General features: G+C 52.8%; 1 protein-coding gene and 1 long non-coding RNA gene across 2 annotated transcripts in view; one reads left to right on the top strand and one right to left on the bottom strand.

The window, feature by feature from the left end:
• The first annotated feature begins 297 nt into the window (after positions 1–297).
• Positions 298–4245, top strand: LOC114817830. The gene is made up of 3 exons (XR_003765691.2): positions 298–1129; positions 1334–1450; positions 4031–4245. It is a non-coding gene; the product is annotated as an uncharacterized LOC114817830 (long non-coding RNA).
• PPM1E (protein phosphatase, Mg2+/Mn2+ dependent 1E) overlaps positions 2534–18659 on the bottom strand; it is a 120856-nt gene continuing 104730 nt past the window's right edge. The window contains exons 3-7 of the mRNA XM_029082093.1: positions 15211–15410; positions 13155–13343; positions 10544–10687; positions 9635–9728; positions 2534–7960 (exon numbers count right to left, since the gene is read on the bottom strand). Of these exons, the coding sequence (XP_028937926.1) occupies positions 6894–7960; positions 9635–9728; positions 10544–10687; positions 13155–13343; positions 15211–15410 (1694 nt within the window). The 3' untranslated portion in view covers positions 2534–6893. The remainder of the gene's footprint in view (positions 7961–9634; positions 9729–10543; positions 10688–13154; positions 13344–15210; positions 15411–18659) is intronic.

The raw sequence follows: 18659 nt of genomic DNA, 5'->3' as shown, positions 1-18659 counted from the left end.
AATAATCCCGACTCACTGTCAGGTAACTTTATACTTGCTTTAATGTTGCTTTGATGCATGAGATGGGTGTTGATGTGTAGACTACGCTCCATCTTTCCTTTTCCATGTAGTTCTCCTACAAGCCAGAACACATTTCATGTTGGGCAGTCTTTACTTTATGGAAAATTTGGGTTTATGTGCAGATAAGCGATCTTAGGTAAGCAGTCTCGCTTTCCTGGAAAAAGTGATCAGACTAGCTAGGTTGAGAAGCTTATTTTGAAGGCACTTGCCCGCCTTCATAGAAACCAATGATAGAATGTGGGTGGCCTAACAAAGCCACTCATTGCTGTTGGACGATTTCTCATTTGCTCTCCCCTGCTTGGAAGAGCAGCACATTAAGTGAGGAGCGAGGGCTTTGCACTTCTTTGTGTGTGGTTTTTGGGACCTATTTTGGTGTTGGGGAGCAGAGGTGCAAAAAAAACAGATCGACAAAGCAAGTAGTCTTGTATGTGTGGGTCTGTCCTCAGTTTTTATTCTAACAGCTAGCTGAAGGTGGGGCACAAAAGAGAGAAGACTTGTTCTGTCATCCAATATATCGCTTAGAACGGTGTTCTGCACGCAGGAAGTGCTTAATCAGTACAATTGAATGAAAGGGGTTAACGAGCTGTATTTAATAACAACAGTGCCTCAGCCATTATGTTCTGTTTCCTCATTCTGACCCCTAAACAGCCCGAACCTTCCTTTGCCGTCGATGTCTGCATTCTGTCTGTGCTCTCTCTAGGTAAAAACCCTAGATCCATCAGGATGGCAGGCAGGGGAATAGTGTGGAAACGCAAGCGAGGTCTGCAAGCAGGTGAAAAGTGGAGCCTGTCGGCCAAGTTGCTCATAAGTGTTATGTTTGCAGGGAAATCTAGAGAGTTTTCTTTGGAGAAAAAAATCAAAGAACAGAGAAGTTTTCAGGACTCAGCTTACCGCATCTTTAAAGACTCCAAGTCTGATGGTACATAGAAGGATGAAGCTGCATAAAGAAGAATTATTTATCGTTGGTTATCCTGATAGTGAATTGTAATCTTCCTCTCATTTTCTAGTCGACTTTGAAAGAGGAGGAGGGCAGGCTCCATCCAGTAGCCAGTGGGAAGGCTAAAGGCTGGTAAGCCGACCACGTGGAAGGCGTCTCGGTTCTGGACTCAGGTTATTGTGTTTAAGCTGATTCCCACCCACGTAATTTAAGTGAAGCAGTGCTTCACTTGCTAAGCTGCTGCTTTTGGGCAGTCAGAGCCTCTCCCTGCAATTGGTGGTGTTGAAATGCCTTCTGCCCGACTGACTCTGTTTCCCACTGTATACATAAAAATAGGTTTTGGCGTGCTGCTGTTTTGCCACCTGGAAGGGCTTTCAAAACTGCTTCTTGGTATCCGGTCTTTCCGATGACTCCGCCCGAAAACGGCAACCCCTCTCGATCATTGCACGCTAGGTTGGTCTACCTCTCGTCCTCTACGTTCCATTCCTCTGCAGCATTAATCGATGGCATTTATTGAGCACGTAGTATGCATAGCACTGGACCAAATGCAGGGGAGAGCACAAGAAGCAGTAGACGTGATCCTTCTCAAGGAACTTACAATGTAGGTAGGGGAGGCATACATTAAAATTAATTACAGGTTGGGGGAGCGCCAGAGAGTGAGGGTCCATAGGTGCTGTGGAGAGTATCTGAGTGCTTATGGGGAACAGACACGAATCCATTGGTAAGGCAGAAAGGAGGGTGCCTAGAGTGGAGAAATGAGAGGTTAGTGGGGGAAAGCTTGGAGAAAATGTGATTTTAGAAGGATTTGGGAGACCAGGGGAGTGGTGGTCTGTCAGATATGAAGGGGAACAAGTTTCAGGCTAGCGGGAGGATGTGCGCAAGGGGTCAGGAGTGGGAGAGAGGAGATAGAGATGAGTGAGATGGAGATGAGTTTCAGGTTGGTGTTAGAGGAGGAGCAAAGTGTGTGAGGCTGGGATGGAGTGGGAGGTCATTGAGGTTAGGTAGGATTGAGCGCCTTAAAGCTGATGGCTGGGTTTGAGGTGGAAGGATGACCACTGGAGCTTTTTGAGGAAGACAGGGATGTGGACGAAATGGTTTTTCAGAAAAATGGTCCAGGCAGTGGAGTGAAGTGTGGACTGGCGAGGGGAGAGACAGGAGGCAGGGAAGGAGGATGCAGTCATCAAAGCGGGAAGTGATTAGTGGTTGGGTCAGCGTGGTAGCGGTTTGGCCGGAGAGGAAAAGGGTGGATTCTGGAGCTAGCAGGTGGAACCGATTTTGTGGCAGATGGAAGGCGCGGGTTGAATGAGAGAGATGAGTTGAGGATAACATTTAAGGTTGAACTGCTTGTGAGGAGGGAAGAAGGTGGCGGTGTCTTTGGTGACAGGAGAGTCAAGGGGAAGACAGGAGGAGGAAGAGGAAGAGTTCCATTTCAGATTTAAGTTTGGGATGTCGGCGACATCCAAGTAGAGAGAGTCCTGAAGGCAGGAGGAAAGCAAACAGCATTTACTCTAAACAAAAAAAGAAAGGAGATGGACAGACTTTTTAATTGCTGTGTTTTATTAAGATACTGGCAGAGTTTCAACATAGTTCTTACCTGAATGAACTATTTAAAAATAAAACACGGGTGAGAATACATGATTACAACTCAGCCCACGAGCGAGCTGTAGAGCAGGTTTGCAAATGGAGAAATTCCATAGACTTTGTAAGAAAGGATTGGCTTCAACCGATTCACTTCACAGAGAATTCATTGCAGAGAAATGTCATGAACAAGAGAATACATCATGTCTCTCTCACCAAGAGCACCCAGTGTAAGACTTGAAGCTCACCCCCAGATAGCTAACCCAGCTCCAAAACCGATTTTGAAGAGTCCTACCGAAAGAGAACCTGCTCACTGGGCTTTCCTCTCCTGGCTCCGGTTTGCTCTCCGGCCAAGTTAACGGTCCAACCGTTGGCAGCTAAATGTAGTTATGGGAAAACTTGAGCGACGTGAAGAATCCTTTTCAACTAAATTCTTTTTTTCATGGAAAATACTTCTTCTGTTATAATAGCGGCAGCTGATAGGCTTGTTCAAGGTGGTGGTTGGAGCCCGACCGACCAACCAACCCCACTGAAAAGTACTTTAACATTTAAGTTTCCACAAGCTAGAAACGAGGGTGGGGCGGCCCTCTGCACACTGCCTATCACACACGAGACAAGGGAGGAAATGCTTTTTTTTTGTTGTTTTTTGGTTGTTTTTTTCCCTGGCGCCAGGTTTCAAGGAAAGATTGGCCTAAATTATAGGCATGAGCAAAGCTGAAGTATCCCCTTTTTTTAATAGCCTGGCCAAAATGAGAGCGGCAGATGAGCAGACAAATCTGTGCTGAACCACAACCAGTAATTTAGATCAATCTTTCTTGAGCTACAGCCAGCCTGGGGTGGTGGGTGTGTGTGCAGGGGGGTACTTGAACTCTAACAGCAGTTGCATCTATCTGTAAACACTGAAATGTATTTTTTTTTAACGCATCATGTTTGCCCATAGAAGGTTGCGCTTTTCATCGACACGGTGTTCTAACAGTGGAGTGGGGTTGGCATGAAAATGCAGTGCTGACAACGTAACCACTATAAATGTGGCAAAAAGTTAAACTCAGTTTTGACACTGTCCTCGGAGAAAGGGTCACTTTCGTTTTAATTAGGCAGGTGAGACTGCTCTGTGGGCCAAGGGCAGGAATGTAGTTTCCTTATTTGCAAGGACAATGGATGGCACTTGTAGGTAAAGAAAAATTATTTACATGTGTGTGTGTGTGTGTGTGTGTTTCTACCCACCTTTTTAGTCTAAGTCAAAGTGGGGGTCAACAGCACTGGGATGTGGTGCTGTCCTGTAGCCTAAATTGCACATTTCCAAAGCGAATGCAGAGAAACAGTAAGTGGGGTATTGAATCCCTTTAAAACTCACAGTGAAGAGCTTAGAAGCGAGGTTTTTTTTTTTTTGGAAAAGTTGAAGCTGGAGGCCTGAAGTCCACTTCCCAAACCACCCCCTTTCTTCTCTCTTCCTAGCTCCCTCCTTTCCCTGACCCGTGAAGCCGATCCACTGAAACCGAGGCAGATTGGTGTTCGGGTGAAAAGGGGATACTGCAGCTCTTAAAGGATTGCTTGTTCAAACAACATCACCACCACCATCACCACCACGTAGTTACACAGTGACTAAAAATACAACACACGGTTCACGGACTAAGCCTCAGTAGTAAGTTAATAAATACATCCTATAGATACTTTGATATCTGTCTACAATGTTCAACACTGGCACCAGACTCACCATCAGAGGGTACAAGATACGGAGGTGCTTAAATACCATTAGAGGAGGATTTATTGCTTACTTCAGCAAGCAGCAGATAAGGGCACAGGAGTTTGAACTGAAGAAGACTACTTCCTATCACCAGCGGCATGAAGATAAAACACTGCGTTTCACAAAGCACTGCTTTTTGTCTAGTGTGTACGATCCAGAGCGGTATATCAGACCAAAAACCACTACTATAGTATGTAGTATAGGATTTTAAAGGAGTTACCTTACAAATGGCACCTAACTATTCTATATGCCCGCGATGAAGAAAAGAATGCTTTTTCTCTTTGTTTTTGTTTTTTTTGTTCTCTTCTTAAAAAACCAATACCGGTTTAGACCGTGGCCACCCTGGAACTACTGGTTAATTCATTACCACAGGGCTAGGGCTATGAGAGATGGCATGAATGTGTCTTAGAAGACCCGATTTAGAAAACCACACCCTTAGAGACGTGATCGGCAGGGATAGGCTGGGGCCAGGCAACCCATTCCCGCAGAAAAAGCCACTCTTCAGTTCCCTCTCTCCACAGCTGCCTGTCTGTCTGCCTTTCGAAGCCCGCCTGTTTCTTTTAGAGCTGAAATTTGCACTTACCTCATCTCTTGGCGGGAAAGAGCAATAACTTCATACCACCCACTTCTGGTTTATTGTCGAAGTGTAAAAATCGGGGTGGAGGTGGGTGGGAGAGGGCCCTCAATCCCCACTGCCTCTGCCCCATGGTTCCTCAGGTTTCCTTAGCTAATCTTACTGGAAACAGACACTCTGCACCTGCAAGCTGGTTAAAAGGCGGCTCAGGGCTTCGGGGAAAAAAGAAAGAGGTAAGATCCACCAGATCCCTAAGTGTGTATGTGTCGGATAGAAAAGCAGGAAAAAGTCAAATACTGCATTTGGGACCCATTTGGCTCACAGCTTTTAACACCGCTTCAGCTTGCTTTCAAAGATCTACCAAAAGAACCAGCCTCGATCTCAGCAGAATGCAAGTCTTAAGTTCTCAAGCAGCAGCAATCACTAGTTAGAATCTAAATGAATCTATCTGGAAATCAAAAAAGTACACCGTAACAACACCGATCACTCATTGCTCCTGTGACTCTCGGGATTTACATTCACATCCACGATTAACAAATGACACTAAACAAATTGGGAGTCTAGGCACGAGTTAGTATTTTGCTGCATGGATAATATTGCCGTGTTAGACTCTTAATTCTTTCCTTTCATGACCCTGATAGTCTTACCCTATGATGAAAACATAAGACAAGCTTCAATCCGAAGAATCGATGAAAAAATACCTAGGGGCCTACTTTTTCCCAAGGAGCAGAGAAGTCAGCATGCCTCACAGCACTGGACAGGGGTGGGGGAGGACTCTGCGGTCCCCACCCCGCTAAACGACTCGTCCTCTGCATTCACCGGCCCTTCAGAGACTCTGAGTTCTCAGTGGGCCGAGCTTTCGGCCTCCAACCCTTAGGGCTCCAGAGTCCTCGTTCCACTGACTGAAACCTCACAAAACTCAAGCGCTTAACGCCCCTGAAATCCAGGGTTTCTCTGTAGAACAATCACGCCTCCCGCTCTCCGTAAACTTAGAGAACCAAATTCCTTTTTGAATCGATAGAAAATCAGGGATTTTTAAAATGCCAAACACGAAGGCGCTTGTACCTGGACAGCCTCTCCAGGCACCAGTTCCTGTTCGCTCCACCGAGACGAAGGTCCCACTAGTGACGAGAGCTGGCTGCAGGACCGTCAGCTTCGTGTTAGGGTAAAGCAGTGGCCTAAAACAACGGTGGTGATGAACGATTCCCCGATGAGCACCAAATAAAGGATAAGAAACCCTTAGTAAACGAAAGCGAGAGGGAATCACTTTACCACATCAGCCGGTCCCCTATCCGGCCTCTTCAGTTATGGAAAAAAATCAACCGCTGACCTCTTAGGATGATATACTTCAATCTGATGCAGCCACAGTCTTCCATACTTCCTACCTGACTCGTTAAGAATCCATACCTTTTTTCACCTTTTACCTAAAAAGTGAGTCTTTTCCTATAGATCGTTCATTTACGGTAACAAAAACCTGAAGTTAAAGCCCAGAAACGCACCCAGGCTTTTGGGGACCCCCCCCCTTTTCCTCCACCCAGTTTGGCAATCTGAATTCAGCATCTCTCTAAGAGTCCTGCTCCAAAGACATTTTAGGAATATTGGGCTGTTGACTGTTGCGTCGAATGTTTAAAACTGTTTCCTAACTGCATCTTGTCAAAGGAGCCAGCTAAGCGGAGTCTACTAGAGGTGTGTGGAGATGGGCCGGGCGGGGGGGGTTGGGGAGTAGAGAGAGGAAGGGGCACGCGTTAAGGATGGACAGAGGTGTGGGAGTACACCGAGGGCTAATTTAGGTAGTGGAGTTACCAGTATTTTCCCCTGGGACCGATACACTAGTCTACATTTCTAGACAGCTATTTACAGAGAAGAGCCTTACGGGGAATCCTAATACGAAACACATGGTTCTGATTGGGCCACCTCGCTGGTTAGGAGGGTGCCAGTTTTCTCGGGGCTTAAAGGGGACTAAAGGGGGTCATGTGTGGCTAACCTACTTTAAAGAAGTGCTAGATTTGACAGCTCCAGGGCCAGTTGGGGTAAGGTATACAGTCATTCTTCCTCAGCATCATCAGCACATTCCCACTGTAACTCTGGCAGCCATCGGGCCTCCCCACCAGACACGGTCTCGGCAGCAGCCTGCTTCTCCGCCCGGCTAGGACCAGTGGAGATCGGCCGGTGCCCGCCCGGCGGGGAGGCTCTCGAGCAAAGAGGAAGGAATGAAACTTTGGCTTGACCCTGAAACCGTGCCGCCTCCTGGCATAATCGTAGTGACGCAAGTGAGCATCGCGAGACCCTCTCCTCTCCCCGGGCTCGAAGCGTCCACCTTCCGGCCCCGGCCAGACCGGAAACAGAATCTCTGGGCGGAGGCCGCCCCGCCCCGCGGGATCCAAGCCAAAATAAGCCGGACGCTCTCGGCCGTCACCCCGTCCGTCCGCCGCCGGCCTTCCGGGTTCTTCCGCCATCGTCGCGGCGTCGGCCCAGACCGCCCCCTCGGGCCCTCCGGGCCCAGACGCCTCCACAGCCGGTCCCCAGCCGGCACTCGGAGGTCGGCCGGGGTTGGCTCCGGCGAGGTCGAGGTAGCCCGGGTCCTGGAGGGCGCTGATCTCGGAACCCGAGCTCAGGCTAGTTCGATCGGTGAAAGAGTCCACCCGCCCGTCGTAGCCAAGGTCCGCCGGGGCCGAGCACTGGTGCTGAGGCCAAGGGCGCTTGCAGTCTCCGTGGTTCTCCTTGTCGTCCCCGCCGTCTTCTTGCCCTCCTCGGAACGAGTTCTCTGTCCAGTCGGACTCCTGGCTGACGTGGACGGCGGTGTTCATGTCCCTCAGGAAGACCACGATCACCGTGATGTTGTCGCTCGAGCCGGCGTCCCGCGCCGAGGCCACCAGTTTGTGGGCCACCATGCTGCTGTCGCCGTTGTTTTCCTTCAGGTGGTCCGCCACCACCTTCACCGCCTCATCGGGGTTCACGGTGTCGTAGAAGCCGTCGCAGGCCAGGATGAGGTAGTCTTCGGACCCGTCCAGGACCGTGGAGGCGGAGTCCGCATCTCCACAGATGTATGGCTTGTGCTCGGCGTCCCCTGGCCGGGCGGGAAAACGAAAGCGGGCCAGGATTAGGTTGGGCTTTCCCTCTGGGACCCTCTACGACGACTCCGGTTGGTTTGGTTTTTACGGTGTGCGTTAAGCGGTCGCTACGTGCAGAACACCGATCTAAGGGCTGGGGTGGATACGAGTCAGTGGCGTTCAACAGTCTACGCAGGAGGGTGAACGGGAGAACTAAGGCTCGGAGAAGTGAAGTGAAGCCCGAGGTCACACAGCCAGCAATGGGCAGAGCCGGAATTAGAACCCAGGTCCGGGCTCTTTTCCAACAGGGCCACTTTGCTTCTGATTCCATCATAGGAGGAAGAAGCTGGGGCTGGGGGGAAGCTTTTTCTGGCTTTGGGTTGCTCTGGGTTGCCCTGGGCCCTTCCCCGGCCTCTTTCTGTCAGGTGGAGAGGGTTACTGCTGCCGGGCATGGATACGGGGGTAACTGCCTCCTCTGCTCAACTTTTCCGTGGCTCCGGCCTCCCTGTCTGTCTGTCCTACACACTTCAAAGGGGGAGAACCTAGCTTCCTTCTCGGCCGAATAAGTTCTTTTTGCATTGAAAAAAATCACTGCTTCATAGCTCTGCCACAGACCCGAGGAGATAGTGGGTCTGGACCAGGACCTCGGAAAGCTGCTGCCAAACCAAAAATTCAGCAGAGCAGTGACTTTGGAAATATGAATTTCACCGTTTAGCTCTTTCCCCCACCTTCCCGGTCATTACTAAATTTCAGCCCCCAGTTCCAGTGCAGAGGAGAATCAACTTGTAACTACTCAGAGGTTGACAGGCTAACTTGGGGGTATCTACGCCCGAGGCCTTCTGATAGGTCACCTTTCCACCAGGGAAGGGACCCGGGGAGGAGGGGAGCCTCATATCAGTCTATTTTGCTGTTTGAGGGAGAGGTATTGAGTGAAAATTGGGTTTGGAGGTTACTTGTGGATTTCCCTTTTCCAAGGGGCCTCCCCACCTCCCCGCCTTCGAGAAGCATGAAAGAGACCGTACTTTGAAAACCTCGGCGTCTCAAAGCTTTCTTTCCTTTTCAGCTGTGGGGTTTGATCTCAAGCCGTGACTCATTCGTGCGTAAGGTCTGTTGGCTTCTGAGGTTACCCGGCGGGCCACGGGGTGGGGAGCGGCCTCCCAGGCCGGCTCCGAGCCAGGAAGTGGGGGGACGTGGCCGCCTCTCCCTAGTCTAACCTCCCCAGCCCACCCTGGTGGAGCCTGGTCCCAGCTCTGCCCCTGCCCTGCTGTTGGACCCCAGCCAAGTCCCTTAACTTCTCTGAAGCTCCGTTTCCTCATCTGTAAAGTGGGGGTAGTAACCCTCACCTGAAAGAATCCCATCTGGACCCAAAACAAAGCAGGTGGCTGGAATGGAGGTTCTGTTAGGGTAACTGGTGTGTTTTTTTCCTAACTGGGGAGGGAGGGGCTGGACCACTCTCTCCCAACAAGCTGTCCCCCGCTGACACCTTCTTCATAAACTGGGGTCAGGGGGAACCGGGGGAAAGACTTTTTTAGCGGGGGTCATCCCAGCATCGATGGCCCCCGGGGCCGCAACCTAGTTGATGTTTGCCCTGGGGCCCGGGGGTGGGCGGGGAAGGTCCTCATGAATATGCTGCCTTGGGAAACGAGAGGAAAGCAGACCATGGGGAGGAGAATGGAATTTGATTTTCTTACCAATCGCTCTGGAGACCGACAGGCTTCCGTTAACGCGCCAGGCCCCGAACCAGACCACACAGCCGCCCAGGGCCTCGATCCGCTGCTTCTCGTCCTAAATCGCGTGGCCGCGAAGGGGACAGAACAAGATGGTTTCCATCAGGTGGGAGGGAGGCAAATCGGAATGGGTACGTGCGGGGTGGGGTGGGGGGTAGGGTCTACGGGACGGAGTGGGATGGGTTCGTCTGCTCTATGCCCGTTTCTCTATAGATCTGGGCCTAGAGCGGACATCTTTCCAGGGAAAAAAAAATAACCCCCATAAACTTCCATTAAGAACCCTGAGGTCCTTGCATCGCTTTTCGCTCTCCAAAACATCCGAGCCCACACGACCCGTTTTAGCCGACGTGGGGGGCGGGGTTCCTCGTGTGCCTCGGCTCAACCCCAGGGAGCCACAACCACAAGCCACGGCTGGAAGAGGTTGCCGTTTTTAAAAATAACGGGTGCCGGGGCGGGAAGGCTCGGTTCCCAAAAAACAGACCAGTGAAAAAAGCGAAGGGCAAAAGGCGTGAGGTCACCGAGAGAGCTGTTGTCAGCCATCGCCTCGGCGTCGGCCATTCCCTTAGTCGAAAGGGAGGCCCGATACTGGCCCGTGTGCAGATCGAGCTGCGTTCACTGTCGATCGATCTGTCGATGGACTCTACTGAGCACTTACTATGTGCGGAACACTTATGAAGCGCTAAGAAGAGGACAATAGAAAAATGCGATAAACACTCCGCCAATGACCCCACACTGGGTGACTGGAAAATGAAGGGAAGGCAGTAAGCCCAGTCCCCCGGGGATGATGTTAACGGGGCCGAGTGGAGTCAGGGACCGGAAGGGCAGCTGGGAAGAGGCCTTGGGGCCATCCGCCGAGAAATGGGCCCATCTCACCTCTCTGTCAGGCTTGTGAGGCTTCATGAGCTCCACCGCTTGGCCTTTCCTCACGAGCATGACCTGGGAATCGCCCAACCAGGCGACGTGGAGCATATTGCCGCGGATGAAGGTCACCACCCCCGTGGTTCCGCAGCGCAGGCTCTGAAACCAGGTCGGCCAACAATCAGGCCCCACAAACTCCCCCACAGAGAGCGCCCTCTTCACTTTCGTGTCTACCTCGGCCCGCCGACCGCCCCACAGGACTCAAAAGACGTGGACTGCACGCTGGGACTCCCGAGTTGCACTTTTCCCTTTCCCCTGCCCCCAGCCCCCCCGCCCCCGGCCATCACAGTCAGTCAGGAGGGCCTCTGGAGAAGAAGCAGACCCTACCACAGGTGCAATCGGAGGGGCCAAAGAGGCCACCGAGGGTTTGCTGGCTTTTGGCTGCAGCGCACTGAGGGGCTTGATGCTCCAACGGACCCCAGAGGGGAGCCGGGCTCGGTGCCAGCACCATACGAGGACCATTTATGTCTGCGGTGAAAGTGAGACGCCGGAACCGTGTTTTCTGTTTCTGGGGGCCCGGGCTTCAGGAACAGTACGTGAGGAGCCGGGTACCCGGCCTGGCAGGCTGGCGCCGAGCCTCCTCAATTCCTTCTGCTGCGGCACAGAGGGGACCGATCCATCTGACGTGAGTCATCGGAGGGGGGCGGTTTCCGGTCCCCGGAGACCCCGGCCCGCGTCGGAACCAAGGAGTCAGAGGCGGGGAAAGGCTCCCTAAGCACCCGATATCACAACTCACTGCTCGTGTTCTTTCTGCAGCCCGAGTGTCTTATAAGTTCTCGCCCACTAAGGGAAGGTCTTCCCACATCACACACACACACACACAAACACACACACTCTCTCTTTCACTAGCTCAGCCCCCTGGAACACATCATAAAACCCTCCATCGCGCATACTCTCTCGAGAGAACAGGAGGTCGGGCTGATTCCCAACAGGAATAGCTCCTTTTTTCTCTGCAGCCAACAGCGAACGGCAGCACGAGACGGAGAAAAGCAACCCGACCCGGTCCTAAGCTGGCCGAGATCGAGGCGGGTCATTGGAGCGGCCGAGGGGCACGAGAGCTTTGGGCAGAGCACATGGACAGGGTGCGGCAGGAGCGCGGCACCGATCCTCAGAGGTCTCTGCGGGAGCGAAACCAGAGGAAGGCGGGAGAGGTGGCGGGACGAGAACGGGGCGGCCTCAAGAGATCTGGCGGCCAGAGGGTCCCTCCCCACCCTCCCGACACGTTCGCACCCAGGCTCTGGCCCTCCCGGCGGTCGGAGGCTCGGCGGAAGCCCCTCAGAGTCGGCAGGGGAGCCCGGTCTAAGTAAGGCAGGGGTCCCGCTCAGGGCAAGCCCATTCCCCAGCAGCCCCCCTCTGAGGTCTGAGGGCCGGGGAGGAGGGCAGCGTCGCCAATGACACCCAGACTCTGGAGGCTCACCCGCCGCCACAGAGGGATGCCGCTGCCCTGGGCACGTTAAAGGCTCTGTTCTATAGGAGCCAAGGCTCACCTCCACCTCGGCCTCCCTCTTCCTCCGGGGCCCGAGGTGCGGTCGGGCCTCTGCTTGGCCCAGACTGCTTTCAGACTCGATGTAGTTAAATATCTCCAGCTGTCAGACAGGGGTGAGGTTTTCATGTCCTAGCCCATCCCGCCCACTCCCCTGATGAGTTAATGCATGTGAGTCCTTGGAGAGCAGCAGTGGTTTTCTTTCCCTGCATAGGAACTGTAATTACTCAGGGGCGGGGGTGGGGGAGTGAATCTTTTCCTTTCCCATTTGCCCCGGGGTTAATTACACCCCACAGCTTGCAGTGATTCATGAGGCTGAAATCCGTTCCCCCGGATCCCAAGACCCAACGTCAGCCAGGTCGGTTTGGCCTTTGGCCGGTGCTAAAGACTCAGCCTGGAATAGGCAGCCTCAAACAGCTAGCCCGGAACAGGCCCCCTCAGATGATGCGACCCTGTGGGCCGGGAAGGAGACACAGATCCTCCCCGACACTCGGAGGGAATCAGGCCATGGACGGCCATCCGTGAAACTCAATGCCCAGACTGTGGCCGGCCCGGCCTGCCGGGATCTGCAGGGGGCCATTTCGAAGGAGCGTTCCTGGGAGGGGCCACCCCAGCTTCTCCCTCGGAAGGGCCGGGCGTGTGGCTGAGGTGGGGTCTCTTGCCGGGTGCGGTAAGGGGAGTGGCGGAGCCCGGGGTTGGGGGGGGACCAGAGGAGATAGGGAATTGAGAATGGTAAACCTAAACTGGGCCTCACAGTGTGGGGATGGGACACTTTCCGGGGCCCCGCCCATCCATCGCATTCGGCGGCGGCCTGGAAGCTTTGTCGGGGTCTCCCTCGAGCCACTGCCTCCACGACCCCAGAAACACCCACGTCGAAGGCTGGGGATGGCCCCCCCCCGCTCAGCTGGGGAGAAGGCCAACCCGACTCAAGGAGGAGCCTTTGAGAGAGCGCTCAAATCCGGTCCGTTGGGGAGAGAGAGGAAGGGGAGGCAGCTTCAGGAGTAACTGGGCCAGGCCAGGGCCTCGGCACTCAAGCCCCTGGAAGACCGACAGAGAGAGAGAAAGAGAGAGAGAGAGACCCACCTCCCTGGCGGCCTTCTGCACAAACCGCTCGTCTGTCACCCGGAAGGCGCGGCAGAGGGCCTCGGCCGGGTCGTGAGGGAACATCTCTTGGCGCACCATGTTCACGTGCAAGTGGATGGAGGCGTAGATGGCAGCGTCCACCCCTCCGTGCCCATCAAACACCGCGAAGTAGGCCTGTTCCTCTTGGTCCTGTCAACAGAAACACCACGAGCAGGCAATCGGGTTAGCTGGGAGCTCGCCACCCTCAAGATCGGCCGGGTGGACACAGTCCCTGTGCTACCCGGGGCTCACGGTCTTCATCCCCATTTTACAGATGAGGTAACCGAGGCACAGAAAAGTGAAGTCACCTGCCCAAGGTCGCACAGCAGACAAGTGGCGGAGCCAGGTTTAGAACCCAGATCTTTCTGACTTCAAGGTCCGTGCTCTATCCACTAGGCCACGCTGTTTCTTGCTAGCTGCCTGATACAGCAACCCACTATCAGCACTGTTTCGACCGTGACAGTCATCTGAACGAGCAGAATATTTTGCTTTGTCATTCTGAAGTGATGGGCTCAAACACAAGTTTGAGTGAAGAAAATTGGCAAATGACAGGTGGGGGAAACACAACTACCTCTGTTGACCTTAACATAATACCGCGTCACGGAACAGGTGAGAGGATTGCACGAGAAAACGGTTAAGCCGACAGACGTAATACAGATTCAATTTATCAATCACAGAGATTCAAGCAATTTAATCCCAGATACAGTAGAGAAGCAGCGTGGCCCAGTGGAAAGAGCAAAGGCCTGGGAATCAGAAAGACCTGGGTTCTAATCACGGCTTCCGCCACTTGTCTCCTGTGTGTAACCCTGGGCAAGTCACTTTGCTTCTCTGGGTCTCAGTTACCATGACTGTGCCCACCCTAATTAGCTTATATCTACCCCAGTGCTTAGTACAGTGCCTGACACACTCTAAGTGCTTAACAAATATTTTTAAAAAACCAAGCCCCACCCCCCAAAAAACGATACTCCGAGGGGTGTTAAGAGGTCAGGTGAGAAGCAGCGTGGCTCAGTGGAAAGAGCATGGGCTTTGGAGTCAGAGGTCATGAGTTTGAATCCCAGCTCTCCTACTTGTCAGCTGTGTGACTGTGGGCAAGTCACTTAACTTCCCTGTGCCTCAGTTACCTCATCTGGAAAATGGGGATTAACTGTGAGCCCCACGTGGGACAACCTGATTCCCCTGTGTCTACCCCAGCGCTTAGAACAGTGCTCTGCACATAGTAAGCGCTTAACAAATACCAACATTATTATTATTAGGTGGGATTCACAACTCACTCAACCAAAGGTTGGAATCCAAGTCTAAGCATTTAGAAGGGGTCAGAGGAGTGGGAAAGGGGTTGGGGAGGAAGGGAGATTTTTTTATCCTCGAAAGACTCATTGGGATAAACTGGATCATTTCTGCTCTCTCTCTGACCCCCTCCCCATCCTCCACTTGTCTGCTGTGTGACCTTGAGCAAGTCAATGCACTTCCCTGTGCGCCACTCATCTCATCTGGAAAATGGGGATTAAGACTGTGAGGTCCATGGAGGACAGGAACCGTGTCCAACCCGATTATCTTGGGTCTATCCCAGTGCTTAGTACAGTGCCCAGAACATAGTAAGCCATTAACAGAAACAACAACAAAAAGGAAGGTCTGATAGCTCCAGACCAAGTTCCGGAGAAGCTTTGCCCAAGGGAGAATTGTAGGCTGTAACTCACTGTGGGCAGGGTGTGTATCTGCTAACTCTGTTGCAGTGTACGTTCCTGAGCTCTAGAGGGGAACGGATGTTAATAGAAATAAATGTTACAGATATGGACGTAAGTGCTTAGGGAGGAGTGAAATATAGGGTGCACTTACCTAGAACTCTGCTACCAGGGGGATAATAAAGGGTTCACTTAGCTAGGGTGCTTCTCTGAGTTTTCACGTGACTGAAGTCTTCCATCCCTTGGCTCCCGGGACCCTACTCTCCTCCGCCGGAGAAGTGTTTAAAACTCCACCATTCACAGGTTAAAACCCCTCCTCTTCCCCCGTCCCCCGTTACCTCTAAGTTGAAGAGCATGTTAAAGTCCGGAATGCAGACGTGCTTGTCCTCCATTTTCCGGCGCATGTTCTTGATGGCATGAATGGACGTCTCATAGTAGAGCTGGGGTTTCCTGCGGAGAGGGAAGTCTTTCACCCAGCTGCAACAGATCTCGTGGAGTTTGCTGAAGACGGAACGGGCCAGTTTCACGGTCTCGATCTCTGCAGAAGAAACACAACCCCCCCGACCCCGACCCCCGCCTCTAAATAAACGCTCCGGAAAGAGGACTTTCCCTTGGCTTACGAGATCCAAACAGAAGTCCGTCAGCTAAGCCCAGCTCCTCCTCAACCAAGAGAGTTCCAAGAGAAGTAGCGTGGCCTAGAGGATACAGCACTGGCCTGGCAATCCGAAGGACCTGGGTTCTAAACCCGGCTCCTCCTCTTGTCTGCTGTGTGGCCTTGGACAAGTCACTTCACTTCTCCATGCCTCAGTTCCCTCATTTGTAAAATGGGAATTGATTGTGAGCCCCATGTGGGACGGGACTGTGTCCAACCCAATTAGCTTTATCTACCCCAGCGCTTAGTAAAGTGCCAGGCACACAGTAAGCGCTTAAATACCATAGGAGAAAAACCAAAAATAAAAATGAACCTGGTATCTGACACTCTCCCAAGCACTTAGTTCACAGTGCTTTGCACATAGTAAGTGCTCGATAAATACGACTGAATGAATGGTGAGAGGAACCCCAGCCAAGTCTAGCACGGACGCTTGGGGCCGCCCCAGTTTTGCTCCGGAGAGAATCCCGAGTCCGGGCAGCAGTGAAAAACAAAATCAGCATCCCACAGGGGTCAGTCGGAACCTGCCTCTGGAGATCACCTACGTCTTTTGGCAAGTTAGTTTCTTGCACTGCAGAAGCGGGGAAACGAAGGCACAGGAGGGGAAGTTAAGGGAGGGGGACAGAGGGGCAAAAAGGGGCAGAGCCAGGGGAGGTGTCCAAAATGTCCCAGAGGCCAGCGAGTGAGGGGTTGTTAAGCCCCGTGAGCATCTGGAAGAGCTTGAATCTGGCCGACTTGACCCTCACCTCTGAAGCTCTACCAGCTTCCACTATTGATATGAGCCAGAGCCCTCAGCCCAGGCAGCCTGCAAAGGGATGCAAAGGGACAGAAATGCTTAAAAAAACCAACCAAGCCCTCGGGGACCTAAGCATTTTCAGGGGTGGGCCACGTCAGGTTTTCTCCATCCAGCATCTCAGAGGATGCCTCTTCCTTCACTCATCTCCAGAAACCCAGCTTTCTGACTACAGTCTGGCAGCCTGAGAATCCTACTCAGCCCTGGAGCACCAGCCACAAAGGCTACAGGAGTCTAGAATCCACCTCACTCTCAGCCAAGAGGGGCCGGGCAGCACAGAACAAACTGGAAGCTAGATTTCCCATCTTCTACCCCTGGCATGGTGATTGGTCCTGCTGTGGCCATATGTCCCTTTCCTCAAGAAGGGAAACTTAGAGAAGAATAATTAAATTCACGCCACGTGGTAGGAATCTGAATTCTGAAACCCGGGCCCAGCCGGCATCCAAGAACGGCAGGCCGTCTCAGGTCAGTCGGTTTATTCCCGGCCGGCACCGAGCCACGGAGGGGCCGCTGTGGGCCAAAGTGGCCACGCTTCAGACTCTGAATCTTCCTCCTCCTTCTCCCATTCCATCCTTTCCTCTCACTGTGGTCCCCGGGTCACTCAGAAAAAAAGGAGGCAGACAGTAGACGAGAGACCTTCATACTCAATGTTTCTGGAAGATAGAGGCCGTGCCACGAGTGAGGGATTAATCCTGCAGAGTGCGCAGCACTGCCCTGGGCCAGATAGGTAAATGCTTGCAACTAGGTGAGGGTGATGGATGGAGGAGAGGATACGGTGGAGAAAATGGATGAATGCAAGTGGAACTGAGCTAGCCGACGGACAGAATGATGAATGGAGAAGAGGCTAGTTGGAAGAGGTGGATGGAGAAGAGGCTGGCTAGAGGAGGTGGATGGACAGAGGAGAGGATGACTAGAGGAGGTGGATGGATGGATGGGTGAGATGGAGGAACGGAGGAGGTTAACTGATGGCTGGGTGATGGAAAAGAGGACAGTGGAGGAGGTGGACGGATGGAGGTTAGATGAAGTTGGTTCACTGATGGATGGATGGAGAAGAGAATGGTTGGAGGAGGCTAGTGGATGGGTGGATGGAGAAGATGGATGCAGGAGGAGAAGAAATCATCTCTAAGAGCACCTGAAGATAGAGGTACTTATTTTTTGAAAATAACTTTTGATGGGAGCAGCTAATGTGGAGGGCAAGAGTTGGAGGAAAACCTCGGTGGCTCAGCACCTTAGCGCCAAAGGAGCGAACAGGTCCGGGAAGCTCAGCAGCAGGGCCTCTGAGGTGGGCGACGGGACTGGGGCCAGAGAACAGATGACCCTGCTTCTACTCTCCTCCCATCGGCTGATCTGGATCAAGTCAAAGAGCCATTTGCCTTTTCCCCGGAGGATCTCAGGTACCACAGTCCCCCCCACCCTCCCACCCCCGCCCCATTCGTTCCTCTAAACAAAACGAGCCTTTCATTTTGGGGGCCCGTGGCTTGTGGCATTCTACCAGCCCCCTTGTAAAGAAGAATGGAGGCGGGAGGGTCACGGCAGGTTCCCCGGTTCGATATTCCTTTCCCGCAGGGAGCGCGTGGGGTGTCTCGGCAACACAACTAAGTACCGCTTGAAATTAAAAAAAAGGACGGGGGGGGGGGGGGAAGGGGAGGGGGCGGGGTGGAGAGGTCCAAGGAAGCCCATCCACCCCCTCACAGCTGTAAATTGCTCATCAGCCATTAAGTGGCTGCTCTGAGCTCCAGCTGAGTCAGTCGTCACCACCCCCACCCCCCTGCAGCCAGTGGGATTTAATCTCCCTTTAATCTCCCTCCGGGGGGCACTGACTATGCCTTTCCCCAGGCAGAGACCAGCTTCAGTGGCACATTTAACTACCAGTCCGGTTTCTTGGGCCTCTGCGCTGGGCCCCTCTGGGTCCGGGCGACTCAGTTATGGTCAACAAAGGCAAGGAGAGAAATTTGCTGGTGTCCATTTCCAAATCTATCTGCAGCCTGGATTCTATCCAGTCAGTCGTATTTACTGAGCACTTACTGTGTGCAGGGCACTGTACTAAAGTGCTCAGGAGAGTACAACACAACAATATAGCAGACACATTCCCCGCCCACAGCAAGCTTACAGTTGAATAAACAATGTGAAAAAGAGTGTGTAGAGCCGTGGGGGCGGGGGGGGGAGGAGGTGGGAGAAGACACTGCCCACAATTTGGGGTGCGGGTATCCTTGCTCAAGTGTGACGGGGCTTTGCCGCCACTTCCGATCCCTTCGGCAAACTCACTCTCACTCTTTAAGCGGCAGGGGGATGTCACCATTTCTTCAAAATTTAGGAAAGCAGAGGCCCAAGGATTAGAAATGAGT

The sequence above is a fragment of the Ornithorhynchus anatinus genome, chromosome 17, assembly GCF_004115215.2.
Source record: "Ornithorhynchus anatinus isolate Pmale09 chromosome 17, mOrnAna1.pri.v4, whole genome shotgun sequence".
NCBI lineage: Eukaryota > Metazoa > Chordata > Mammalia > Monotremata > Ornithorhynchidae > Ornithorhynchus > Ornithorhynchus anatinus.
Note: the sequence above shows the minus strand (reverse complement) of the source record. Positions and strands in the feature narration are given on the sequence as shown.